The 27,772-nt window shown below is 44.9% G+C and overlaps 1 protein-coding gene across 1 annotated transcript in view; it reads right to left on the bottom strand.

The window, feature by feature from the left end:
• Positions 1-14,214: 14,214 nt before the first annotated feature.
• LOC118075244 (atrial natriuretic peptide receptor 1-like) overlaps positions 14,215-27,772 on the bottom strand; it is a 57,003-nt gene continuing 43,445 nt past the window's right edge. The window contains exons 17-23 of the mRNA XM_060269084.1: positions 26,773-26,866; positions 24,215-24,302; positions 22,692-22,831; positions 20,301-20,453; positions 18,240-18,338; positions 16,209-16,300; positions 14,215-14,349 (exon numbers count right to left, since the gene is read on the bottom strand). Of these exons, the coding sequence (XP_060125067.1) occupies positions 14,215-14,349; positions 16,209-16,300; positions 18,240-18,338; positions 20,301-20,453; positions 22,692-22,831; positions 24,215-24,302; positions 26,773-26,866 (801 nt within the window). The remainder of the gene's footprint in view (positions 14,350-16,208; positions 16,301-18,239; positions 18,339-20,300; positions 20,454-22,691; positions 22,832-24,214; positions 24,303-26,772; positions 26,867-27,772) is intronic.

Genomic DNA, 27,772 nt, shown 5'->3' with positions numbered 1-27,772 from the left:
ATTACCATTTTCTCTGGCTCTCCTCTGCTCCCATCATTAGCTTCTCAGTCCCGTGTATCCGTAGTCCAGAGCTATCCTGTAGTTATGTTTGTTTGTTTGTTTGTTTGTTTGCGAAATGCTGCTGTTTGTTGCATTTCCCTTTTCAAACCAACTTCAGTCCCCCCCCGGAAAATTTAAGCCACATGCGCAATTAAGCTGAGATGTAGAAGACAGCACATGCGCATGGGTGGATGACAACGCATGCGCAAATGGCAGCTTCGCGAATAGGAGTTTGGGGAGGGGGTTGCAGGGGTGGGGAACCCAACAGGTAAAGACATCCCCGCCCCTTCTCAGGTGTGTACAACAACATGCAAACATGACTTGAAACCACAGCAGGGCGGGGTAGGAAATGACCTCACTGCATTTTAAGTTGCTAATGTGTACTCAGCCTAAGAGAAATACAGTTAACCCTAGCAGTAGGGTTACTCGGGCTGAAATCCTATGCATACTTTCCTGGGTGTAAGTCCCATTGAACTCAGTGGGGCTTATGTCTTGGGTTGTAATTTATAGAATTGCTCTGACAAGATGGAAACATGATTCCCTCGTTTTACTTTTTAGTTTTTGGTGTGTGTGTGTCTGCTTTTAATAACCCATCATGGGTTTGCAACTACTTTTTCCTCCGTTGAATATTCAGTATAGTTTAAGTGTTACGTCATTGTTCTGTTGCACTGATATCTGCGGGGAGGGAGCTGCGGGGGAGAGAGAATGCTACCCTTCTTTTCAATGCAAGATTTCTAGTGAAATGGATCTGAAGTGTAGTGTAACTAGCTTACGACAGGACAGCATCGCTGGTATTGACAGCACACCTGATTTTGACTTTTAAAGGCAGATAGGGACAGGTGGGAAAGCTTTTGAGAGTCTGGAAAAGGGTTTTGGAAATGCAAATGGATACTTCTTTTTGACAAGTGATTGTTCATGGAGGGGGAGGAATATAAACATATTACAAAGGCCATATTAATATGCCATCTTAATGGTGGCAATTTTTAAATCTGAATAAAGCAAAACCCTGGGTTTTGGTTCTCTGTCTTCAGCATTCTCTGTGACTACTTTGAATGTATATATAAAAACATATACAGTGGTACCTTGACTTACGAATGCCTCGACTTCCGAAGTTTTCGACTTCCGAATAGTGCCGCGGAAGGGATCGCCTTCGTAAGTCGAGGTACCACTGTATATATAAACTAGCTGGCCCTGCCACGCGTTGCTGTGGCTAATCCCTGTGACTGCCACTACCCTGTGTCAATCCATGACGTATCCCCCCTCCTCCCCCCCACCCCGGCTTTTCCCTGTGGTTCCCCTCAACCTGTCCCGTCCCATGACGTATCACACCCCCTCTTCCCCCCCCACCCCTGGGTCATCCCTGTGATTGGTCCCACTGTGTTCTGACCTATCCCGTCCCCTCCTCCCCCCAACCCCCATCCAGGCGAGTCAGTACCTCCATTTGGCCTAGCAAGTAAAGGCTTCGGCCTAGTATGTAAACAGCAGCCGAGGTGCTGTTGAGAGGGAAGGTTCTATAGGTGCAGTACCAGTGTATCTGCTGCTAGAGGGCGCTGGTTTGCAACCTGGTTCTTTTCCCAGCATGCACTTTCAGCTGAGTGGTGTGTTCTAGAACAGGGTTTTTTTGGGGGTTTCACCTGGCGGAGGTGTGGCATCTGTCTTTGAAAACCTTATAAGAGCCTTTGGACATTTGCTTTGGATGTTGTGTTCTAATTTGGTGAAGCGGTTTCGGAGAAAAGTGGATAGTAACCCACATGCCCAGTTTACATGTTTATATATATAGATATATATATATAGCCAGATTCCTTCCCCTGTACTGAACACTAATTGATTGTATAATTATTGCTGGTGGTTTTGTTTGTTTGTTTTCTCCCATAGCTCAAGCCCACCTTCCCTTCCCTTTCTCAATGCATTTGACAAACTGGCCAGTGAATCAAATGCTGTAAGAGTAGTAATCTCTCATTCCTCCCCTCACATGCTTCAGATATGCTGAATCCATCTTTTTTTTCTTTTTAGGGCACGATATGTATTATTCAGTCAACATTGTATTCACTCGCACCATTTCTTTTTAAAACACAATCCATTTTTAAACCCTTTTTCAGAGTGGAGAGAAAGAGGAGGTTGGTTAGTGACGTCACTGGTCTTCTGCCAATCAGTGCTGAACTCAGAATTTCTCTCTCCCCGAAGCTCGGTCTGGGGGACAAACAAAAGACGGGGAGTGCCCCTCCACAGGAAGCTTGCCATTAGAATCGTGTACAGTATGTGTAGATGTACACATGCTAGAGGTGGTGTGTGGAATTCACTGCCACAATATTTTCTAGGATTAGATGAGTCAAGGGCTATCAATGTCTGTGATTGCTTTTGAAGACACAGGGCAGTATATAAACAAATGCTAGCTACTGGGGAAAACAATGGAGGAAAGGTCTCATGTTCATGCCTTTTTTGTGATATTCCAGAGATACCAGGCTGGCTAGAACTGGGAACAGGACGCTGGACTAGGTGGAACTTGGTCTAATCCATTTGTGGGTTCTCTTAAAGAAAATGTGACTGCACTTATGGAATGACCGGGCCCTTGGATCTAAGACTAGTTCTCATCCAAATCAATGGCTGAAGCTCTGCTCCAGCAGTAGTTTCCACAGCAGAAGAAGACAGGTGCCCATGTCTCCTTCAGAATTGTACCCCTTCAGTAAAATAATCTGGGGAATGGGGGAGAAGATAACTGAATAACCTGGATTTTTTTTAAAAAATGACACGTTGCATTCTAAAACCAGTGGCATCATCCATCCAAAATAGCTCAGTTGGTTACTGTGTGGTGCTGATAACGCCCAGGTTGCAGGTTCGATCCCCGTTTTGGGACAGCTGCATATTCCAGGGGGTTGGGCTAGAGGATGCTTAGCGTCCCTTCCCACTCTACAATTCAATGATTCCATGACAACGAAGCAGTTTTAGGCCCCTTTGGTTTCAATGGGTGTGTCGAGCATGTTTCTCAATCCTTCCAGTTGAAGCCTGTGAGGTTCAAAAGAGCTTAACTTTGGCTTGGCTATGCACCTGGGTGTGTCCCGTCCCCCCAGGTAACGTTAAGGAAATCGTCAGCTAGAGTTTTTGCACAAGGTGGGCTGTTGTGTGCATCGATTCGGCTATCATTTGTCGTCATAGCAATGGAAGCAGGAACTATCTGATGACTCAGCATAAAACATGCCACTTGGAGAACCTCTCAAAGCCTGCAGGGAATGAGTCAGCGAAACCTATGTACGTTACGTCTCCGTATCATATGTGCAATACTGTACATGTAATATCTGATTTGGGATTTTATATATATTATATATTTAATCTATGCAGGATGCCTTTCAAGGGTTAATTGTGAGGAACAATATATTCAATAAATCCAGAGTAATTTGTACGTCCTGGGCTTTTCTTTGTCCATGCTTCGTTTCTATGGCTGATTGCGCAGCTCTGAAAAGCCTCAGAGTTTTAAGAAAGAAAGAAAGAAAAATATCCGTACGAGCTCTTGTTTTCATCATACATAATTTACTCCAGACCACTTGATCGTCCAACCCTACATTGAAGGCTTGGGATAAGTCTGCAGAAAACTGACTTCTGATTTTTGCACGGAGAGAGAGAAGGAGAGAGAGAGAGAGAGAGAGAGAGAGAGAGAGAGAGAGACGGTTTGGCTGGGCGACTCTCACACATGTGATGCTATCTAGCAGATAGACAGAAGTCCTCGGGCTCCTTCAGGGCCGTCTCGTTTTTGGAAACATTGTTACCGACAGTTATTTCAAAGGGAATTATCAAAGGGAGAGATGATGCTTCTCATTAGGGGTGTGAACTTTTCCTACATGCTCACCATAAAATTGTACAGCCATTTAGAGGGAGAAACAGGGGAGAGGAGATGTTTACTCATCATTTGAAGGCTCACAGCAGACAGCTGCATAGACCAGACCAAGTTCACTAAACAGCGTTTTACAGGTTCATCCAAGAAGAGAGCTCATTTGGGGGCCCAACCTTTGCCCAGAGGAAGAGGGATCGTCCATATCTGAGCTCCAGCCTTATAAACTCGGATAGATAAGCTAATCACCAAATGGTGTTTTTAACCTCGGTTATGGTCGCCACTACAGAATGTCTAGGCACTTTTTTCCTTTTTTTTAAAAAGAGACTCATTATTATTAATTTCATTTCTACACCACTTTATATTTCAAAGAAAGAATCTCAAAGCAGTTGAGATTGGATTAAAACATCAAATTATTGGATTGAAACATCAAATGAAACAATCCAGAATCAAACAAATTCAAGCTTTAAGGGAAATAGTTCAGTTCCTTCTCTAAGGGACGTTTGGCTTTCCCCATATTTATTTGCCTGCTTAATTTATATAGCTACCCCAGAGCAGAAGTACTCTAGGAATGGCGGTTAAGAGTTTTGGACTAGGATGTGGGAGATGAGGGTTCAACTCCGCACTCAGTCGTGAAGCCTGGCACCATCTCTTAGCCTTTGCAGTTGGTTGAAGGGAGAACCAAAAAGAGATTGGTGCAAGGGTTAAGAAGTTATGGTTAATGAATAAAATAAATAAATCAGTTTAATGGTTGCATGGAGGTGTTTTCTCCTCCATTAACACCGAGTGACAAGTTATGCATCCCTCCTGAAATCACTGTAACGGCAAGTCCTGGCTACATTATTCCCTGGTTGAAAGCTAGATCAGCCAGTTAACAAAACTGTACTGCTCCTCTCCTCTTGGTTCCTACCTGTCCTTAGAGAGGAAGCTTGTGGACACATGGACTGGATCTCTGCTCCTTCTTAAACTCCAAGGTAGCCCCAAGGCTTCAGGTGCAGCCTCAAGTGGTTTAGGATGTCTCAGAACACCGGATCCGCCAAGTTTCCCTGTTTTCCAGGGACAGCCCTGGATTTACAGAAGCCGTCCTGGTTTCTGATTTGATCCCGGAATGTCCCACTTTTCCTTAGGATGCCCCTATTTTCATCAGGGAAATGTTGCAACCCCTGAGCCAAGGAGATAAGTAACTATACAACCTTTAGAAGACATCTGCGGGCAGCCCTGTCATAGGGAAGTTTTTTTAAAAAAATGTTTAATGTCTTATTATTAAACTGAGGTCCACCTTTGAGGGTCTTCTGGCGGTTCCCTCCCTGTGAGAAGTGAAGCTATAGGGAATCAGGCAGAGGGCCTTCTCGGTAGTGGCGCCCACCCTGTGGAACGCCCTCCCTTCAGATGTTAAGGAGAAGAGTAATGATATAACTTTTAGGAAACATCTGAAGACAACCCTGTACAGTCGAACAGTTTACCGTAGTTCTCGAATGTTTTGGCTCCTGAACGCCACAAACCCAGAAGTGACTGTTCCGGTTTGCAAACTATTTTTGGAAGCCGAATGTCCAATGGGGCTTCTGCAGCTTCCGATTGGCTGCAGGAGATTCCTGCAGATAAATCAGAAGCTGCACTTTGGTTTCTGAATGTTTTGGAAGTCAAACAGATGTATTATTATTATTCTATGTAGAATAATAATAATAATAATAATAATAATAATAATAATAATAATATGATGTTGATGATGATGTTGATGATGGAATAGGACATCCCTATTTTCATTGGACGACAGAGGACGAGATGGTTGGACAGTGTTCTCAAAGCTACGAACATGAGTCTGACCAAACTGTGGGAGGCAGTGGAAGACAGGAGTGCCTGGCGTGCTCTGGTCCATGGGGTCACAAAGAGTCGAACACGGCTAAACGACTAAACAACAACAACATTTTCATCGGAGTAATGTTGGAGGCCATGGAACACATCTGCTTCACCTCAGAAGACCCCAAACCACCCCAAACCTGTCCAGTCCAGTATTATCCATTCCAGTTTGTTTTTTTCTCACTCTCTTTTCTATTGCTCCTTCCTTGAATAGAACGAAGGGACTGATGCCCACATTTTAAAAATGCATCCATACTGCAACACTTATGAAGGACACACACCTATAAAAAGCTCCATCGTGGAAACTTGTTGAAGGGTGGTTATAAATCCCCAAAATAACAAACAATTGCAAATTTAAAAATAACAATTGTGTGTTTAAGATGCATGCAAGCAGAGGCCCAGTCCTTTCCTATTCACTGCTCACAAATATTTTGGAGGCATGTTGCACGCTTTCTCTGTCAACTCAGTGTATCAGATATGTACGCGTCTATCTTTGTTTATCCAGTATTGGCACCCAAGCATAGCCTACAGAGGAACCCTTTCACCTAGTTTATTAATAAGCTTTGTTAAATAAAATTTTATTGTTTTTCACAATTTAATTCCACATTAACATCAGTAATAAAAAAGGAACATTTAATATTAATAAGGTTTGGGCTCTCCCTTTATTCTCTTTCATTTCCCTGGTATGTGCTGCTGCCAGGGTGGACGGGAGGTTGGGACCAACCGAAGCTAGTCCCCTATCCCTCACTGCTGGAAATAACCAATCTAGAAAGGTGGCAGTCTGCTTTATTTTACAAACTGGGAGCTGATCTGGCCATGCAAAAATCTATGGTATGTATGTGAGTCAGCATGACCTGTTACAATGAAGAAGAAAGCCATGACAGGCACATTATCTCTCTGTGTGTGTTGCCTGCTGCTTTATCCAGAAGAGATAGTTGGAATGGGATGAGCGTTGTTCAAAGACTTCGGCTCTTTAATTGGGTAACCCGATGTTACTGAGGATGGCAGGAGCTGCAGCCCAAGAACATCGGGTTCCCCAATTAAACACTCTTTGTGTTGGCTGTGGTGTTCCTATGGGTAATTCTGTTCCTAAACGCTTCTGAGGGCAGGCAAGCTACCACTTCAAACAGCAACAAGTGCATACGTTGTTGTAAGCTTGGGGACTCGTCTAGGTGTCACCTGAGGGGTCCCTCAAAGTCTTGGGACTAAATAATAATAATAATAATAATAATAATAATAATAATAATAATAATATTTTATTTATACCCCGCCCATCTGGCTGGGTTTCCCCAGCCACTCTGGGCGGCTTCCAACAGAAAAATAAAACACAGTAATCTATTAAACATTAAAAGCCTCCCTGAACAGGGCTGCCTTCAGATGTCTTCTAAAAGTCTGGTAGTTGTTTTCCTCTTTGACATCTGTTGGGAGGGCGTTCCACAGGGCAGGCGCCACTACCGAGATGGCCCTCTGCCTAGTTCCCTGCAACTTGGCTTCTCGCAACGAGGAAACCACTAGAAGGCCCTCAGTGCTGGACCTCAGTGTCCGGGCAGAATGATGGAGGTGGAGACGCTCCTTCAGGTATACTGGACCGAGGCCATTTAGGGCTTTAAAGGTCAGCACCAACACTTTGAATTGTGCTCGGAAACGTACTGGGAGCCAATGTAGATCTTTCAAGACCAGTGTTATGTGGTCTCGGAGGCTGCTCCCAGTCACCAGTCTAGCTGCCGCATTCTGGATTAGTTGTAGTTTCCGAGTAACTTTCAAAGGTAGCCCCACGTAGAGCGCATTGCAGTAGTCAAAGTGGGAGATAACTAGAGCATGCACCACTCTGGCTAGACAGTCTGCAGGCAGGTAGGGTCTCAGCCTGCGTACCAGATGGAGCTGATAGACAGCTGCCCTGGACACAGAATTGACCTGCGCCTCCATGGACAGCTGTGAGTCCAAAATGACTCCCAGGCTGCACACCTGGTACTTCAGGGGCACAGTTACCCCATTCAGAACCAGGGAATCCTCCACACCTGCCCGCCTCCTGTCCCCCACGAACAGTACTTCTGTCTTGTCAGGATTCAACCTCAATCTACAATGTGTACTACAATGCACTCTACGTGGTTCTACCTTTGCAAAGTGGTGACAGCCTTACAGAAACATAGATATAGGAATAAATAAAGCCGTATATCACAAATACATCACAGTCCAGCCATCATTCTAAGGATACCAACTCTGCCACCCCCCAAAATCTTAAATCACTCAGAGATTGGGATAATAATAAATGATAATAATAATAATTTTAAAGGCAACACACACACACCTAAAAATTCCTTTAAAAATTCACCCACCCCCTGAGGATTAATCTGATCTTTTGGAGAAGGATTTTTTGCCCCACCCCAAAAATTACAAAATTACTTTGCCAAACATTTATTTATTTATTTATTGCATTTGTATACCGCCTTTCATCTGAAGATCACAGGGCCATTCGCAGCATAAAAATACAAAATGAAAATGTGAAAAAATAATAATAAAGCAAAAGAAATTGATAACCTCCCCTCCCAAAGATACATTTAAAAGGCCATAGAGTGTTAATCAGTCCAACACTTCAGCTTAAAAGTACTACCAATGTCAGATTCTCAGTGTTATTTATATTTATTAGTGACCTCACAAAATAATTTCTCTAGCTCAATACACATCAAATATAAAACAAGGTGAAATTGCAAAATAAAATACAGTAGTGCTGTCAATTACGCGTGAAATATAAAAGCAGCAGAAAAAATAAATAAATACTAGCTATAGCAACAAAACATTTAATACAGTAAAACAGAGATTGCAAAGAAACAACTTATGTAACATACTCTGAGCTGCAGAGGGACTGCAGAATAACAGGCGATGGTGTTGTTGGTTAATCCTTTCCCTGTGTCTTTTTCTCACCGACCCCCCCCCCCTCCAAAGTTGCTATTTGTCCCCAAAGGGAAGCTGCAATGTCTCCTCATGGTAGCTTTTCTTTCTGGGCAAATAATAGCTTTGAGATGGTTTTGGATAGAGCGGCCTGGAGGGCCACATGCAGTCCCTGAGTCTGAGATCACCCACCCACCGCATGGCTTGAATGAGGCTTGAAGAATTCATAGATTCTTTTTGTATACAGTCATACCTCGGTTTAAGTACGCTTCAATTTGAGTATTTTCAGTTTAAGTACTCCGGAGACCTGTCTGGAACAGATTAATCCGCTTTCCATTACTTTCAATGGGAAAGTTCGCTTCAGGTTAAGTATGCTTCAGGTTAAGTACAGACTTCCGGAACCAATTGTGTACTTAAACCGAGGTACCACTGTATGAGGAAAAGATTTGTGATGTGGCTATTAGTCACCAAATAGGACATTGTGCTATGAATACAGAGGCAGGATACCTCCGCGTATTGAATGAGGAGAGGACCATGTTGGGAAATGGATTGAGGATTTAGATCTAAACTTCCTATCCCACATGTGTGGAAGAAATACAAAAAACAATATGGCTGTGAAGCCTTTTTAGCGGAGTAAAACACTTTTTAGTTTGGCAGCTTATTAAAGCTTAGTAATAATGCAGCTATACCTTTTTATCTCCTTCTAATTGTGGTCTGTTGACCAACTCCTTTTCACCCCTGTTGCAGAGAATGAGTCATGTGTTTTTAGAAACATCAATGGAAAAAGGGTTTACTTACATTTCAGTGCAAGCAGCAAATAGAACAAAGTAGTGTGCAGAAAAATACTTCTAAGTTACAGTGAAATAAAAGTTGGGAGTCTTTGCTAACACGGCTGAAGGCAGGAGGTTTAGTCATGCACGTCTGGTCAGCTTGGAAACATCGTGAAAAGAGAGTCTCCTTACAGGAAGAAGGAAATATAAAGGATTGTCTCCTTTGTTACAGAGTTCCTGCCCAGAGGAGGCTGCAGGGAGGTGGGACCGATTCGGATGGTCCGCCCCCGCTACTTAATGGATCCAATTGGCTTCCAAAGAGTGGTAGGGGATGTTTTATCCCATGTCGATGGCCTTTCAGCTGATTCCCTGGTGGCCCGCTGGAATGCGGAGTTAACCAGCGCTATTGACTGTCTGGCTCCGAAGCGCCCTCTCAGATTGCATGGAGCCCGGACAGCCCCGTGGTTTTCCCCGGCGCTGAGGGCAATGAAACAGTCGTTGAGACGGCTAGAGCGCCGGTGGCGGAAAACTCATTTTGAATCAGACCGGACACGGGCTAGAGCTCAACTTCGAGCCTACCAAGTGGCAATGGCGACGGCGAAGAGGACCTTCTTCACCGTCTCCATCGCATCTGCAGAAAACAGCAGCAGGAGACTCTTCCAGGTGGTTCGCAATTTAGCGGAACCACCTGCTCCATCCGGGCCCAGTACGGGCCACATGATCTCCTGCAATGATTTTGCAAAGTTTTTTGCAGATAAAGTCGCTCAGATTCGGGAAGAGGTAGACTCCACCGTGGGAGCAGGGCCGGGGCGGGGGAGTGCTAGAGTCCTGTCTAGTCAAGTTTTGTGGGATCAATTTCAATCTGTTACCTCCGAGGATGTGGACAGGCTGCTTAGACGAATGAAACCAACCACCTGTCTCCTTGATCCTTGCCCATCCTGGCTTATAAAAGCTAGCCAGGAAGGGCTGGGCGATGGGCTTCGCGGGTTGGTAAATGCTTCTCTCCATGAGGGAGCCTTCCCAGACCCGCTGAAAGAGGCGGTTATTAAACCGCTTCTTAAAAAACCATCTTTAGATCCGGCCAATATGGCCAACTATCGCCCAGTCTCAAATCTTCCATTCTTGGGCAAGGTGATTGAGCGAGTGGTTGCGGAACAACTCCAGGCACGCCTGGAAGAAGCGGACCATTTGGATCCCTTCCAGTCAGGATTCAGGCCTCATCATGGGACTGAAACTGCCTTGGTCGCACTGGTCGATGATCTCCGGCGGGCTAGGGACAAAGGTAAGAGCTGTTTCCTTGTTCTGCTGGATCTCTCAGCGGCTTTTGACACCATCGACCATAACATCCTTCTGGACCGTCTAGAGGGCTTGGGAGCTGGGGGCACTGTCATGCAGTGGTTCCGCTCCTTCCTCCTGGGCCGTGTTCAGAAAGTGGTGGTGGGGGATGAGTGTTCAGACCCCTGGGCGCTCACTTGTGGGGTGCCTCAGGGTTCTGTCCTCTCCCCCATGCTTTTTAACATCTATATGCAGCCGCTGGGAGAGATCATCAGGGGGTTTGGGCTGGGTGTCCATCAGTATGCTGATGATACCCAGCTCTACCTCTCTTTTAAATCAGAACCAGTGAAGGCGGTGAAGGTCCTGTGTGAGTGCTTGGAGGCGGTTGGAGGATGGATGGCGGCTAACAGATTGAGATTGAATCCTGACAAGACAGAAGTACTGTTTGTGGGGGACAGGAGGCGGGCGGGTGTGGAGGACTCCCTGGTCCTGAATGGGGTAACTGTGCCCCTGAAAGACCAGGTGCGCAGCCTGGGAGTCATTTTAGACTCACAGCTGTCCATGGAGGCACAGGTCAACTCCGTGTCCAGGGCAGCTGTTTATCAGCTCCATCTGGTACGCAGGCTGAGTCCCTACCTGCCCAGTGACTGTCTCTCCAGAGTGGTGCATGCTCTAGTTATCTCTCGCTTGGACTACTGCAATGCGCTCTACGTGGGGCTACCTTTGAAGGTGACCCGGAAACTACAACTAATCCAGAATGCGGCAGCTAGACTGGTGACTGGGAGCGGCCGCCGAGATCACATAACACCGGTCCTAAAAGACCTACATTGGCTCCCAGTACGTTTCCGAGCACAATTCAAAGTGTTGGTGTTGACCTTTAAAGCCCTAAACGGCCTCGGTCCGGTATACCTGAAGGAGCGTCTCCACCCCCATCGTTCTGCCCGGACACTGAGGTCCAGCTCCGAGGGCCTTCTGGCGGTTCCCTCATTACGAGAAGCCAAGTTACAGGGAACCAGGCAGAGAGCCTTCTCGGTAGTGGCACCCACCCTGTGGAATGCCCTCCCACTAGAGGTCAAAGAGAACAATTACCAGACCTTTAGAAGGCATCTCAAGGCAGCCCTGTTTAGGGAAGCTTTTAATGTTTGATGGATTTCTGTATTTTAGAATTTCTGTTTTTTTGGAAGCCGCCCAGAGTGGCTGGGGGAACCCGGCCAGATGGGCGGGGTATAAATAATAAATTATTATTATATTATTATTATTATTAAAGGAAGTGACCACACACAGAGGGTCCTCTCTGGGACGTTCAATAACTCTCCATGTACTAGCTCTGTGTTTGTCTAGCAAAACATGCTTTTGTAATTTGGCTGCAAACCCCACAGGCCAGCAGGAGAGGGTTGCCGTGCTCATGTCTTATGAGGTGTGATGCCTTATGAGGAACAGCTTAGGGAGTTGGGTATGTTTAGCCTGGAGAAGAGAAGGTTAAGGGGTGATATGATAGCCATGTCCAAATATATAAACGGATGTCATATGGAAGAGGGTGAAAGGTTTTCTGCTGCTTCAGAGAAGCGGACACGGAGCAATGGATTCAAACTACAAGAAAGAAGATTCCACCTAAACATTAGGAAGAACTTCCTGACAGTAAGAGCTGTCCGGCAGTGGAATTTGCTGCCAAGGAGTGTGGTGGAGTCTCCTTCTTTGGAGGTCTTTAAGCAGAGGCTTGACAGCCATATGTCAGGAATGCTTTGATGGTGTTTCCTGCTTGGCAGGGGGTTGGACTGGAAGGCCCTTGTGGTCTCTTCCAACTCTATGATTCTATGTTTGTTTGTTTTTGTGGTAATGAAAGTGTCAGGGAAATTGCTTCGCATGGCATCATATAAGCTCCCCACATGCGAATCAGAAGGAAAACTCAATAAATAGGTGGACTTCCTATAACTTTCCTGTAAATTTTGTGCAAACAAGTAAAGATTGATTTTATGGGGTGGGGGGAATCATCGGGAATCAACCTGGAATCAAATGCTTTGGTGGTGTTTCCTGCTTGGCAGGGGGTTGGACTGGATGGCCCTTGTGGTCTCTTCCAACTCTATGATTCTATGATTTTATGTCCCTTATTCATTTGGCTTATGACTATTACAAAAAAGAAGAAGTCTCCAAGCAACTTATAAGAGCCAAAACATACAAAACGATACATTTCAATAATAAAACCACTCCAATAACCCACAGACATTTGGTGGGGCAGGTATTTGAAACAAAATGCTAGGCTTAAAGGTCAGATCCAGCAGGACTCTTATCGCCTTGACGTGAGAGAGGGGGGAGAGGAGTTTACCAGGGCAGGAACTTGAATCAGACCCCAAGGCAGGATTGAATCCATGTCAGTTCTGTAACATGGGAGATTATCCAGCATTACAAGCACTTATGAACGGAAGCAAAGCAAAACCAAACAAAAACTCAGCGACTATTTATGAACGAAAGAGTGCTTGCGGAAAGGAGCCCCGCTTGACTTCAGAGACACCACAGCCAGTGTCCTAAATTCCACGATGAGTCAGAGTGCTTGAGGTTCTCACTAAAAAGAAAGCGAAAAGCACTGTGTGCCAAAAAGGGACCCAGCACCAGTGAGGTGCATCTAAAAGGTACAGCAAAACAAAGAATCCAGACAAATGAGACAGCCCAGGTTTCCTATTCCCCCCCCCCTTCCATCTATTTTCTCCGTATCCACCTGGCTTACCGCGTTTACACATATAGCTGTAGCAGAGAGTTGACGATGAAAAGCTTATTTCAAACTTGCAAACCTTTCACTCCCCCCCCCCACTGCAAAGGTTCTCGACTCAAGAGCACTGAAGATTATACCATATGTGATTCCTCTCTGAACCATTTCTTAAACAGTACCAGCCTTGCCAGTAAGAGACTTCAAGAAGAGTGCCTTGCTTGTTTCTAAGCAAAATGCTGTTCTTCTGCATCATCTCCCATTTCCACTTTTTGGAAGGGGAATTTTCTCCTTCACTGGATCCCTATTTGCATGCTCACATGTGATTACAATCACGTGGAATGGGCGGGTGAGGCTGGCTGACAGCCATGTGTCGGAAGGGTGATCTGAAGAGGGGGACTTCCTCCAGGCACACAATGGTCAAACCATGGTTTCAAACCATTTCCTGCCCCCAATTCACTGCCATTTGTGCCATCCAAAGTGTGCACCCCCCTCATTAGGTGGTACAGCGATCCTAATTGCGGTTTGTCAGAGGTCTGTGAATTTAGTAACAGCAACAAACAACAGTTAGCACAAAGTTTGCTTTGCAGAAAAAGATTCAAGCAGGTTTTCCGACCCCTGGTTTGTTGGTCCAGAATAAACCATGGTTTGTGGGCAGGCGAAACAAACCATAATTTCACCTAATGCCTGAAAACAGGGTTTGCAAGCCTACAACGGTGTCTGTTTTCTTCGTATCGCTAATGAGGACCTCCCTTTTGGAGAAGAGAACTCAGATGCTTCCTTTGGGGGGTATAAAGACTGTGGCCACGGAGAAAGTACCTGGTGGGGTTTTTCTATGGTGGGGTTGAAAGCAGGTCATTTTAAATAACGCCTGGGGTGATATTGCAAGTACTTTGGTTAAGAGTCTGAGAGGTCGTGGACGGGCTCGGCGCCTTCTTTTGAGTTGCACCGGACTTCTTTCCTTCCAGCCAATATGTTATCATGTCACCTTTCCCCTAGAAAGAAACACAATAGCACAACTATCAATAGTGTCAGCAATACTTTAGACCTGAGAGCAAAAACCAGCACTAAAACAGAGACATGGCTAGACCCCTGTTGCTTTATTTCAATTGCACTAGAGCAGGCATAGGCAAACTCCGGCCCTCCAGATGTTTGGGACTACAACTCCCATCATCCCTAGCTAACAGGACCAGTGGTCAGGGATGATGGGAATTGTAGTCCCAAACATCTGGAGGGCCGGAGTTTGCCTGTGCCTGCACTAGAGTAAGAAACTCCATTTTTAATGAGCAGGGCTGCAATTCAAGATCTGTTCTCAAAGTGGGCCAAAATGCCATCCTTTTCTATGGACGCCATTGTGTTTTGCTCATTTTGTGCGCTGGAACCAAGTGTTTCTGTTTTGAGGGTACTGTTTTGAGGTTTCTAATTCAGGTGAATACATTCAGTGGTGTAGCCATGGGGGAGAAGGCACAGGGCAGTTGCCCCAGGAGAATAATTTCAGCACCCAGTGCTGCCCCAATACAACTGTGCACTTCCTTCACTGGGCTCCATTGAAAATGGCTTCTCCAAGTGAACCAGGAAGTGACCTCTTCAGACAACAGAGCGACTCTTCTTTTCTTATCTCTGTAGCTGCAATGTCCTGGGTGATGCAGATGCTGTTATGCAGTTGAATGCGCATGCGTATCCCTCCATCCATTTCCCTCTCCCCCCCCCCCGGGACCACAGATGCTGGCAACCCATGCTACGCCACTGAATACATGTTAGACATTGTCCTTCTGTCTAATAATAGCCTGGTTCACGCAAAGTATTGCATAGCATGGACTAGGGATGTAAGAATGCATCTTTTTTCCGCTCCACCTCGTATTCATCTCATACAGAACTGTTTCTGTTCCACTGCAGTTTATCTTCTGCCAAAAGCAACTTCATTCTTCTTGCTGTCCGCTGTGACGAAATCATATAACCCAAGCTCATGGCTTGTCTCACCCAAGCAAACCACCAGCCAAAACCCGACATTGATTGCAGCTCGTGGTTTGTTTGGAATGGCATAATGCGAATCCAAACCATGGCTTAGTTCCCATTACAGTTTTCCCACAGTGTGCCAGCACAAACCATAGTTCAGCCTAGTGTTACATGCAAACCAGGCCTATGAGTGACCGCTTTGTTTACTAAATAGACTATTCCCTTATACAAGGCATAGGCAAACTGGGCCCTCCAGATGTTTTGGGACTACAACTCCCATGATTCCTAGCTAACAGGACCAGTGGCTAGGGATGATGGGAATCGTAGTCCCAAAACATCTGGAGGGTTGAGCTTGCCTATGCCTGCCTTATAATTTCTGCAGTACCTCAGAAACACAGTACGTCAGAAATGTATATGTATATTTACAGTAATCGAACTGCAAAAAGGCCAGTGGTTAATTGGCTATAAATGCAAAGCTGGAGGTGGCCCGAACAGAAATATGTTTGCACTTTCCATCTGTACTGGAATAAGCATAGATGTTCTAGTCACCCACTGGTGAGGCGAAACTGCTCAGACCCACTTTCCTCTATATAACAGCTTTGCATCTTCTGGGACTTCAAGGCTTCAGGATAAAAATAGGTCCTGGAGAACTTAGGCAGAAATGAGGCCCTAGGCTGGTGACTTTCAATATCATGGCTGTTCCCACGGTTTCTTGGGAGAGGCATTAAGACTCGAGTCACTTTACACAGTGCAAATGTGCCCTAAAGAGCGGCCCAGAAATGAATGACACTCGAGATTCAAGGCCAGCCAATTCAAAGGGGTTAAAGCAAAAGCTTTCCAATGGGCTGCCGCTCATTTCCCCTTCGGGAAAGCCTGAACACAAACGTTTCCTATTTACCTTGACTTGCAAATTCCCCCGGCACACCAATATGTACTCTCCAATCTGTTCCAGCAGCTGGTATGTATTTGAACTGCACTGTATTTTGAGAGCTGGAAGGAAAAGAGACATGCAGCTACACCACTGTTATCAGCCCCGATTTCCCTTTTCAAAGAAAAACTCGCTGTAGAAACTGAGCGATAGATATCTCTCCCCCAATCTCGTTTCTGCCATTTGCTGCTACAGTCCTGCCAGTGGACTCACATTTTGGAATGTGTCCATGACTGTGTCAACTAAGAATTAATGATAGTATTTCCCATCTCCTTATAGCTGTTGACAAGGTCAGGCTCTCCAAGTGTCCCTATTTTTCAAGTACAGTCCATTGAGAAGTACAGAAGTTGTCCCTATTTCTGAGATGATCCCAGAATGTCCTGCTTTTCCTTAGGACGTCCCTATTTTCATCGGAGAAAAGCTGGAGGGTATGAAATAGGATGCCCCCAGGGCTTTTTCCCCCCAGCCAGAACTTACCATATTTTTCGCTCCATAAGACCAAAAGACGCACCTAATTTTTAGAGGAGGAAAGGGGGAAAGCCCTGGTTTTTTGGGATCAGCTCACAGTTGTGTAGTTTTGTTTTGTTTTTGCAAAGGGGGGAAGCATTTTTGAGAATCAGCTCAAACGTTGTGCAGCTTTTTTGCAAAGAGGGAAAGCTCCATTTTTTTGAGCATCAGCTCAAAGTTGTGCAGCTTCTTTTGCAAATAGGAAAAACCCCATTTTTTGGGAGATCAGCTGACAGTTGTGCAGGATTTTTTTTTGCAAAGGGAGAAAGCTCCATTTTTTGATCATCAGCTCAAAGATGTGTAGGAAAAATCCTGTTTTTATGGAGTTCAACTCACAGTTCTGCAGCTTCTTTGGGAAAGGAAAGGAAAGGGAACCATTTCTACAGTTTCCAGACAGATAATCTAATCAGCCAGTCACATGTTGGTGGGGAAACACAGCAATGGAGGCCTGGGCAAGGGGGTGGGGCCTCGAAGGGAGCTAGCTTCTCTTATCTCCCTCTGATCTCTTGCAATCAGCTGCTGAGCGGGTTCTCTTTCCCTCTTGTTAGCCTTTAGCTCTTTCTATAAAAAGAAGAAGCACGATCTGCCTTTCGCCCCTGGGCAATTCTGCTCCAGGGACCACACATTTGCTCCACAAGACGCACAGAATTTCCTCTTACCTTTTAGGAGGAAAAAAAGTGTGTCTTATGGAGTGAAAAATACGGTGCCAGAATTCAGTTCCGGCACCTCTCAGGTGGGCATCATTGCCATTCTAACAGAACAGGGGAGGTGCCAGAGGTGAGTTCTGGCACCTCCTTTTCTAGAAAGAAAGAAAGAAAGAAAAAGCACCGGGCTTCCCTATTTTAATTGGAGAAATGTTGGAAAAGTTGAGCCTTCTACCCTGCAAAGACAATTCCATGCAGTCTTGCTTAGGAGAGCAACAAGGAACTAGAAGGAACTAGGAGGAAAGATTGGATGAACTGGATATGTTTAGGCTAGAGAACAGAAAGGCGAGGGGCTGTCACAAAGAAGAGGGCAAAGACTTGGGTTGAGTACAGTCATACCTCGGGTAGCCTCTGCTGCGGGTTGCGTTCTTTCATGATATGGACGCGGCAGACCCAGAAGTGTTTACTTCCAGGTTCCGCTGCGCGCTTCATGCACCCGCAGAAGCGCTCTATCGCGCTTTCGCGCATGCGTGAAAGTGCCGCTCGGGTTGCGGACTTTTCAGGGTGCGGACGGCACCCCGGAACGGATCGGGTCCACAACCCGAGGTACCACTGTACACACCATGCCTGTAAACTCTGCCCTAAGGAACCTTGAGAAGTGTTTTAAAAAGAGGGAGAGGGAAAAGAGTGGCAAAAATAGGGGAAACTAATCCACCTGCTTTGGTCTTATCCATCCACCCCCAATCAACACGAAAACATAAGGATCTCTGCAGTGGCCTACCTGAAATGTCATCAGCTCATCTTTCATTAATTCTCACAGAGATTTGCCGGTTGCTGCTGTTTTAGTTACCTTCACTGGTGGACTCCATCCTGGAGGCTGTGTTGACGGTGTCCCCAAATAAGCAGTACCGGGGCATTTTTGTTCCCACAACTCCTGCCACAACTGGCCCTAGAGAAAGGGAGGGAGGGGAACCCAAAACCAATCCAAGGATTCTTTCTGACTTGAGTTTGTTTGCAGTTCACCCCAGTATCGGAGATAACAGTTTCTGTGTGGGTTCACTCTATTAAAATATAGAAGCTGTACAACAGTTGCAAAAAAAGAAAAAGAACAAGGAACAGCACGGGGAGGAAAGTGGCTGGGATGTGCTTTTGGTACGGAGGAAAGTCTTCCGTGTGAATAAGACAATGCTGGTCGCATCAACACCATATATCTAAAGCATTCTTAAGTCACTCAGGGAGAAGCCGAGGAGCTGCAGTTTGTTAAGGGTGCTGGGCATTATAGGTCTTGCAGGGTCAGCAGTCTAGCAAACTACAGTACCCAGGATTCTTTGGGGGAAACCATGGCTGTAAAAGTGGCATTAGAGCGCTTTAAATGTATGGTGCGACCCAGAGATGAAGGAGGACACTTAGCTGATGGAGCTGCAGGTAACTGCCATTGAGATTTGTAGGCTATCATAATGAGAGGCTGTTTCCACAGTGCATTTGTTGTGCATTTTTTTAGTGATGGGCACTCTAAGTTAGAGCACAAGATGGTTGCAAATTGTTCCTTCGTTCCAGGGAAGAGGAGGGAGGACCAACTGCTGTTCCCACATCCATTTTAACTGGTTATTGACATAAATAAATAAATACTGTACTTTTCCGTCTATAAGACGCCCCCATGTATAATATGCCCCCTATTTTGGGGGACTGAAATTTCAGGAAATGGGGGGAGATGGCAAAAAGTTGCTGAGCTTTTTTTTGGTGTGAGTGTGGGGGGATTGCCGAGGGTTGTTGAGCTTTTTTAGGGGGGAATGCCGAGAATCACTCACCCGCACGGATCGCAAAATCTGCCTCCTTTCTGAGTAAAATCTGAGTAATACCCCTCCCCATCCTCTCACTATATATAAGGGTCTGGTGACTTCTGTTTCAGTGTATCTGAAGAAGTGTGCATGCACACGAAAGCTCATACCAATGACAAACTTAGTTGGTCTCTAAGGTGCTGCTGGAAGGAATTTTTTTAAATTTTGTTTCAAAATCTGCCTTCTGTCTGTCCCCTCGCCGGCAGAAGCTGCCAATCGCCCGCCCTATTGCTGCAGCATCGGCCAATCAACAACACTCATTGACACAGCAACCAATAACACACACAATAGTCATTGACAGCCGTGGCAGCAACCAATCAGACACCCACCCTATGCACATCCCATGTATAAGATGACCCCCACTTTTTTGCATTATTTTAAAGGAAAGAATCTTAGTCTTATACACGGAAAAGTACTGTATATTTCCATCAGTTACTGCTACCCTGTTTAGATTAGCTCAGAAAGTGAGGCAGAACTACCACTTCAAAAAGCAGCCTCTCTCCCACAATGGGATGTAGTTCTGCACTTCTTTCTAGTTTGTCTCCATGCCAACCTGGCCATCGCCAACAAGGGCCATGAGTGGACACAGCCCTAAGAGGGCAAGCTTCACACCTTCCCCGGTCGTGAACGAGGGCAACCTACAGGTGAAACTCGGAAAATTAGAATATCGTCGAAAAGTGCATTTATTTCACTAATGCAACTTAAAAGGTGAAACCAGTATATGAGATAGATGCATGGCATGCAAAGCAAGATAGGTCAAGCCTTTATTTGTTGTAATTGTAATTATTTGTCGTTAGGCGGGTCAATTATAAATGGAATGGAATGAACTGTAATAGCGATGTTTATTTTTGTATTATTGTAACTATTTGTTTTATTACTGTGGAATTTCCAAAAGAAAGCATTTGTAAAAATAAAAATAAAAATAAAAAATAATAAGTTGCATTACTGAAATAAATGCACTTTTCGGCGATATTCTAATTTTCCAAGTTTCACCTGTACTCTAATTCTCCCTTACACCCACACCCCACTTTTGCAGAGTCAACATTTCTCCACGGCACGCTGCACCCTCGTACCTGAGTGGATCCCTGCTCGAATCTTTAGCTGGGTATTGGGCTTGTGTGGGATCCTAAACGTTTTGCACACCGAGACCAGGTCCAGAGCCATACTCGCAATTTCGCTGGCATGGCAAATGCCATTCTCTCTGGGCACTCCTGACACCACCATGTCTAGGAAAAAAAACAAATGAATGGGAATATTCACCGAGGTCAGCATAGGCTCATTATTGCTATTGCCATTGCTCATGTCGGAACTTTGGAAGAAGGTAACAAGAAATGGCAACAGCTCACCTGAAGATGGTTGAACTGGAATGGCTGGGCCATATGTACATGCCATGCTAAGCCAAGCCATGGCTTAATTGCAAATGTGCAAACATGCCGAGCCCCAAGGAGGTGATCACAGCTATTTTGCTCTTCCCTGGGCTGTTTAGATCCGAGCCACTGACCGCTTATATATGAGAGCCTTTGCCTGGCTGGATTCTGTATTATTTTGTGTTCCGTGTACAAATTCCCGAGTTACACCTATTTCTATCTTCTGCATCGCTTCACCTTTTGGCTTCAATTTGTAAAAGAAAAATCTACTTCTCTCTACACCAAGCTGTCTAGGTTTCCAATTTGTGCGCCTGATGAGGTAGGCTCTCACCCACAAAAGCTTCTGCCACAGATTCTGAAAAATAAAGGTTTCATTTTCAAGGGGCCACAAATCTTTCTTGTTTTCGTTCTTTAATGGTGGGGGAGGGGATGTGCAGAAAGTAAATTTGGCACATCATCTTCTCCCCCCCCCCGACGCCCCTGCACCCACCAGATCTGCTCTGGAGGCTTGGAAGAAACCCATAACAGATTTGGGAGATGTCCCATTGCAAGTCCGCACACTAACAGGACAACTTCCTTGGGGCACAGGAAATGATTTATGGGAAACTTATTCATGAAGGGATATTTTAGTGCAGGAAAAATAACCATAAACATTTATTAAATGTTCAAAGCACTTTGCCTACATTACTTCAGCAAGTGTTACAGCAACTCTGCAAGGTTGGTCATGACGATCAACTCTTTTTATGCAGATGTGGGCAAATGTAAAGAAACATTGCTTTTCCTGGTAGGTTTGGGCTGAGATCAAATTTGGACTGAGGACAGGCACCTTTTCCCATATGTGGTGGAACTGCCAATTGATTAAGAAGTATTGGGATATGATTTATAATGAAATCAAGAAAATGTTTAAATTGACTTTTATTAAAAGACCATAAGCTTTTTTATTAGGCACTACGGGTCAAGATTTACCAAGAGAAAAGAAGAAACTATGTATGCTACAACTGTGGCCAGGATGCTATTAGCCCAAAGGTGGAAAAGTGAAGAAAGACCAACCAAGGAAGAATGGCTACAAAAATTGATGGAATATGCTGAAATGGCAAAGCTAACAGAAAGACTCAAGAGACAAAGACAATAGAGAATTTAAGAAAGATTAGGAACTATTTATGTTGCATTTACAGAAACAATGTAAAGATCTAAACTCACTAGCAGGGTTTGAGTAAACATTTACAATTAACAACAGAGATAATAATTATGAATATGGAGATAACATGTAAAATATTTGAAAGCAGGCAGGGGTTAATTTGGGGGAGAAAAACCAGAAAAGGAAGTTGGTGGTGGTGGTGGGAATTGGGAAAATGTATTTCATTGATTTTGATGATTTGATATGTGGCAATGTAATAAAAATGCTAAATCCAATACGGTAAAAAAAATTTAAAAAATGGACTGGGGACGTTCTGGCTTTCAGCTTTTGTTTCTACCCACTAATACTACACAGGACAAGTGTCAGGGACTGGACTGAAGGTGAGGAGGAATGGTGGAGATCATCCCAGAGAAGAGGAAGGGAGTATTGAATTACAGCAGTGGTTTGAGGAAGGTTACAGCGCAGAGACAGGCAAACAAAAGAGTTGGGAGGTGTTGGGAGAAGGGAGGGGAGAGCCAGCAGACACACTATCACTGGAGAGTATTTCTGACCCTCCTTCTCCTAGTACTCAGCATTCGTTGAGGGTGGAAGAGCAAAGGACTCGGATACAATTAGCCCCTGGCAGCCACCATAAGGGGAAGTGCTGTTGCTAGGAAGGGAGGAGGGAGGAGCTCAGTTGGAACAATGCCATAATGGGAGACGGGATTTCTTTGTCTCTCACCGTGAGGTTTGAATAAACACATTACTAAGGGCTCTTTGTTTTTTCCTGCTTCGAGCTGCCACCAGGGGAGGGGTATCCCTTGCTTGTGAATTTATTATCCCAGCGTGCGAAATGTAGCCACTCGAGTTCAACGCCCGTTTTCATTTACTTGGACGCCTGCTTTTTTGTTCTTTCACCTTTCAATCCGTAAAAAGAATCCTGGAAAGACTAACAATGTTGTGTTTTTTTAAGCACTCACAGGCATCCCCGATAGTTTCCACCTTGTAGACGTCGTAATTGTCTATGATTTCATCAAAGGTCGTGTAGAGCTTGTTTAGGAAGTCAACCACTTGGTAAGGTGTGCTGGTGCTGGAGAGCTGAGTGAAGCCAACAATGTCGCTGGCAAGGAAGAACAAGCCTTAATTGTGAGTCGAAGGATTTTGGAAAACATTTTGATGCTGACACATTTTGATGGCACATTACATTTTGAATTCTGCATATTTGAGCAGCGCTCTCCTCCTCCACCTCCTCCACTCTGCCGATTCCCTACAATAATTATTTTTGCAGTTTTCAATTGCACCATGTCAATTTAGCAGGTTGGGGGAGTGGAAGATAGCATTCCTCTATAAAGCACTGGTGGAAAAAAAACATTTGAATTATGTTTCCCCAGGCTGTTGCAGCTGAAAGGGCTTCATATGGGCCTCCCCTGCCAAGAAGACCTTCCCATTAATTTTAATGGTAGAAGCAGAAATCATTTACTGGACTCTGAATGTGGAGGGGAATCCATGCAAGGATTGTGATATTTCTTTAACATATATTCATTGGGACAAAAGAGCGGCCTCATACCCTCACAAAAAAACTGCTCTGATACCAATCAAACTTCATTTACAAGAGGAGTACATAATCTCTTCTCTATACGTTAGATTTACATCTGTTGGGCAAATAAATCTCTGTGTTGTCCATCCTGTCGTGTATAAATCTTGTCCATCTGCAGACAAGCAGATGCAAGCATAAATCAGTAGACATTAATCTGCAGAATTTTAATGGGCTTGCTTGCTGAATGCTGAAACGTGAAGCATTTCAGGCAAATCCTAAATGATGATGACTCTCTCAAAGACAGAAAAAAAAAGATGATCAAAAATTCTTTCATAAAAAGCAGTGTAGAGGTTATTAGTTCTCTAGCTTAATTAGAGCAACTTTCCTTGCACGCCTAACATGGCACTAAACTCTCGATACAGCAACAATAGCTTTATCAACACACATGTAATGGGAAGGGAAGTTTTGCTGTCAAAGGGGAGAAAAGTTCCTTGTTGACATTGCTTAGACGAGATGACATGAATCTTTAGGTCTAGTTAATTTAATTCCTAAATGCATCTACATTTTTTTAAAAAAATTAAACATTTTTTTTCAGAGGCCTACATGGAACACATACGTGAACGAATCAATCATCATCATTAATATGGTCATGTAATTAAATCACCATCATATCAGATATGTGCTAAACGTTAGAGATGGAGGAGGAGGTGCATTGCTCTTCACAAGCACCCATGGCAGTCACACCAAAATGCACATGTCTTTTGCAGAGCAGCTGCAGGCTGTGCTCCCCGAGAGTTTCACCTTTCCGCAACACTCATCTTTGATACATCTGCAGAGACAGTTGTGGAAGGGGATGAAGAATAAAAACGTATCTCGCCGTGGTATCGGCCGCACCTCGACGTCTCTGAAAAAGCTATTCACACAAAGGCTAAGTAGCGGTTTGCTGCTGGGTTCAGACCTACTTACCTGAAAAATACAGTGGAGTTTAGGTAACTTTGGGCCTGTGATGCCTTTCCTTGTCTTAAATCATCAGCTACCTGCTTTGGCAACATGCCTGTTTTGTATAACAAACAAAAGCCATTGTTACTAACTCAAAGTGCTCACTAAAACCCAACCTGTATTAATAAATACAAAGTGATTTCACAGTGGAATCCTATACCTGGCCAATACATGCATTTAACTACAAGATAGAAAGCAGCAGATATATATTGACATCAGGCTCTTTGAACTGGTCTTCTCAATTTAGTTTGATTCCGCTGGTATGAAATCTCCCACAGTAAGCAGATGCCTACCCAAACTCTCAGTTAATTCAGGGCACAGAAATGTAAAGTCTCTATTCAGACATTCATATCATTCCACCTCCCACCCCACCCCAGTCCTTTTCTATCTTTGAGAATTTCTTTGGATCTTACTTATGTATTTTATTTAGATTTTTATTTTTAACAGTGCACTTCATCAGGTTCTCTCGTTCTTTATCTTTTCCTTTATACTACCCACTCTCATTCTCATCTGTTGGGATTCTTTTCTCAAAATCCTCTGCTTTTAAAACTCTGGTCGAATGGGTAACCTGGAACCATTCTGAAAATAATCATGGTGGGGTGAAATGCTCTAGTGCTTTGAGCGGTGGTTGCCAAACTCCCCCCACCCTCCCAATGGACCACTTGAAAAATGCTAAGAGTCTTAGCAGATCACTTGTTATTTTTCGGGCTACTGTAGCAATTGTTGTTCCCTGCCCTCGGTGTGGCACAATTTGTATTGTATTGTACATTGTATTTTGTTGCATTGCGATTTGAATTCCACAGAATATAGAAGAGATACAAGAAACAGTAAAAGACTATTAAAAACCAACATGTTAATTTTAATGTGAACATTTCGCGGACCACTTGAGTGACGCTTGCGGATCACTGGTGCTCCCCACTCCTTAGTTTGGGATCTACTGCACTAGAGGTTTCCTTGATGTGCTCATCACACGTTGAAGATGCAGCCCAATTTTTGTTTTGACACTTGCACATTGCCTCTTACGTGGTGCGAGCAGCTGAAGCGGAATTGTAAGAGAACTATGCCATCTTTGTACACAAGGCTTTGGGAAATGTGGCCACCAGCACTTAAACTTGAGTTTGGAAGCCTGTTTAGGCACCACCCCACAGCTGTAGGTAGCTATATGTGAGGGATGGCAAACCTTTTGCCCTCCAGATGTTGTGGACTCCACTTCCCATCAGCCCCAGCCAACCTGGTCAACGGCCAAGGATGACGGAGTCCAGCAACATCTGGAGGTCCACAGGTTCCCCATTTCTGCTATTGGGTGAGGAAATATGGAAATGATCCCCAGCGAACAAGCACATTTCAAGAAGGGTCCACAACACCACAAAGTTTAAGAGCCAGTTAATACATACTGAACATCATGACCCACAACCTGGGGGCTGTGCACTGTCAGATGGAGGAACAAGAGGAAGACCAGGCTCCATCTCCATCCTTGGGAGAAGAACTGCCAAGAACCCAGCACCACACAAGCCAAAGACTGGGAAAATAGGGAGAAGACCCTTTTAACAGTCAGCTAGCATCTCTGTGGAGGTGAGATTTACCATCCTATAGGATGTTGTTGTTGTTGTTATTTAATATTATGAAAGAGCGTCTCCACCCCCATCGTTCTGCCTGGACACTGAGGTCCAGTACTGAGGGCCTTCTGGCGGTTCCCTCATTGCGAGAAGCCAAGTTGCAGGGAACCAGGCAGAGGGCCTTCTCGGTGGTGGCATTCCACAGGGCGGGCACCACTACCGAGAAGGCCCTCCCTGGCTCCCTGTAGCTTTGCTTCTCGCAGGGAGGGAACTGCCAGAAGGCCCTCAGTACTGGACCTCAGTGTCCAGGCAGAACGATGGGGGTGGAGACGCTCCTTCAGGTATACTGGGCTGAGGCCGTTTAGGGCTTTAAAGGTCAGCACTTTGAATTGTGCTCGGAAACATACTGGGAGCCAATGTAGGTCTTTCAGGATCGGTGTTATCTGGTCTCGGCAGCCGCTCCCAGTCACCAGTCTAGCTGCTACATTCTGGATTAGTTGTAGTTTCCGGGTCCCCTTCAAAGGTAGCCCCACATAGAGTGCATTGCAGTAGTCCAAGCATATATAAGCCCACACATGGTGCATGGAGAAAGACAGCAGGCAGGTGCCAACTAATGAGTCCTACTAGCAGAAGCTCTGGGCTGGCTTCCCGCTGCTGCCTGTCACCAACCACTTGCTCCTCCCAGAAAGTATCCCCCAAGATTGGCTCTGAGGAGGAGAGGGAGGATTGTTCTCTTTGGCAAGCTGAAATGCTCATGGCAATGTTGAATTCCTCCTTATACCGGTAGCTTCCTCAGCCAGACAGTTGGAGCTCTCCGAGGTCCTGAAGGTGCTTTGAGTGCCTTGGACCTCTGCCCTGGATTTTTGCCTTGAATTCCTTACTTGGGCTTTTGACACAGAATTGAAGTCCCCCTTTTAGCAAAGCCATATATCAGAATAAGCTGTATTCCCACTGGTACGAATCACTCACTATACAACAAGCGGTCCGTCTTCTGCTTTTCATGTGTCAAGTCCTGAGTCCTTTCTGCTACTAACACCTCCAGGTGTTTGCTGTATTTCTCCATCTAGGCAGGCAGAACAAAAATGTATTCAACACAAGCAACCCTTAGGACGTTCTGTGTCAGATAATGGGATCTGCATTTACCAGCCACTGACGTTGCTGCCAGACTTCTGCACAAAGGCCTGTAAGACAACCTTGCATAGCTGGGCCCACAAGCCATCAGCAATAAAACAGAATGAACTTAACATATCCTAAGGTCATGATTAAAAGATGCCTGAGAGCATTTGCAAAGTGAAAGCCGATAAATTGCTTTTAGACACAACCACCCCTGCCACACACATAATGTGAAGGGATGGTTGCTGATTTTATTTATATTTTACATGTTTATGTTAACTCATTTTCAATGCTTGCTTTTATTAGCATTTTTAAAATAAACATTTTAATTTTAATGAATATTTGTAAGCCACACAGAAGTATACAGTATACAGTAAACTCGATCTATCCAGGATCTACCCCATAGGAAATGTCTTTAAATTCCTTTGCTATTTCTCATAAATGTAATCTATGATTGAGTGGTAGCCAACAGCATTTATGATAAAATTACTGTTTCTTGTGGCAGAATTAACTTATTTTACAAGGAACTGTTTTGGATCTCAGACATTTACATTTGTAAATCTATTTTACATGTCTGTATAATTCCATGGGGTGTGGGTGGCGCTGTGGGTTAAACCACAGAGCCTAGCGCTTGCTGATCAGAAGGTCAGCGGTTCGAATCCCCACGACAGGGTGAGCTCCCGTTGCTCAGTTCCAGCTCCTGCCAACCTAGCAGTTCGAAAGCACGTCAAAGTGCAAGTAGATAAATACCTTCCGGCGGGAAGGTAAATGGCATTTCCGTGTGCTGCTCTGGTTCACCAGAAGCGGCTTAGTCATGCTGGCCACATGACCTGGAAGCTGGCTCCCTTGGCCAATA

Source organism: Zootoca vivipara, chromosome 16 (assembly GCF_963506605.1).
Source record: "Zootoca vivipara chromosome 16, rZooViv1.1, whole genome shotgun sequence".
Taxonomy (NCBI): Eukaryota; Metazoa; Chordata; class Lepidosauria; order Squamata; family Lacertidae; genus Zootoca; species Zootoca vivipara.
The sequence above is the reverse complement of the archived record's forward strand: the minus strand, read 5'-3'. Positions and strand labels throughout refer to the sequence as shown.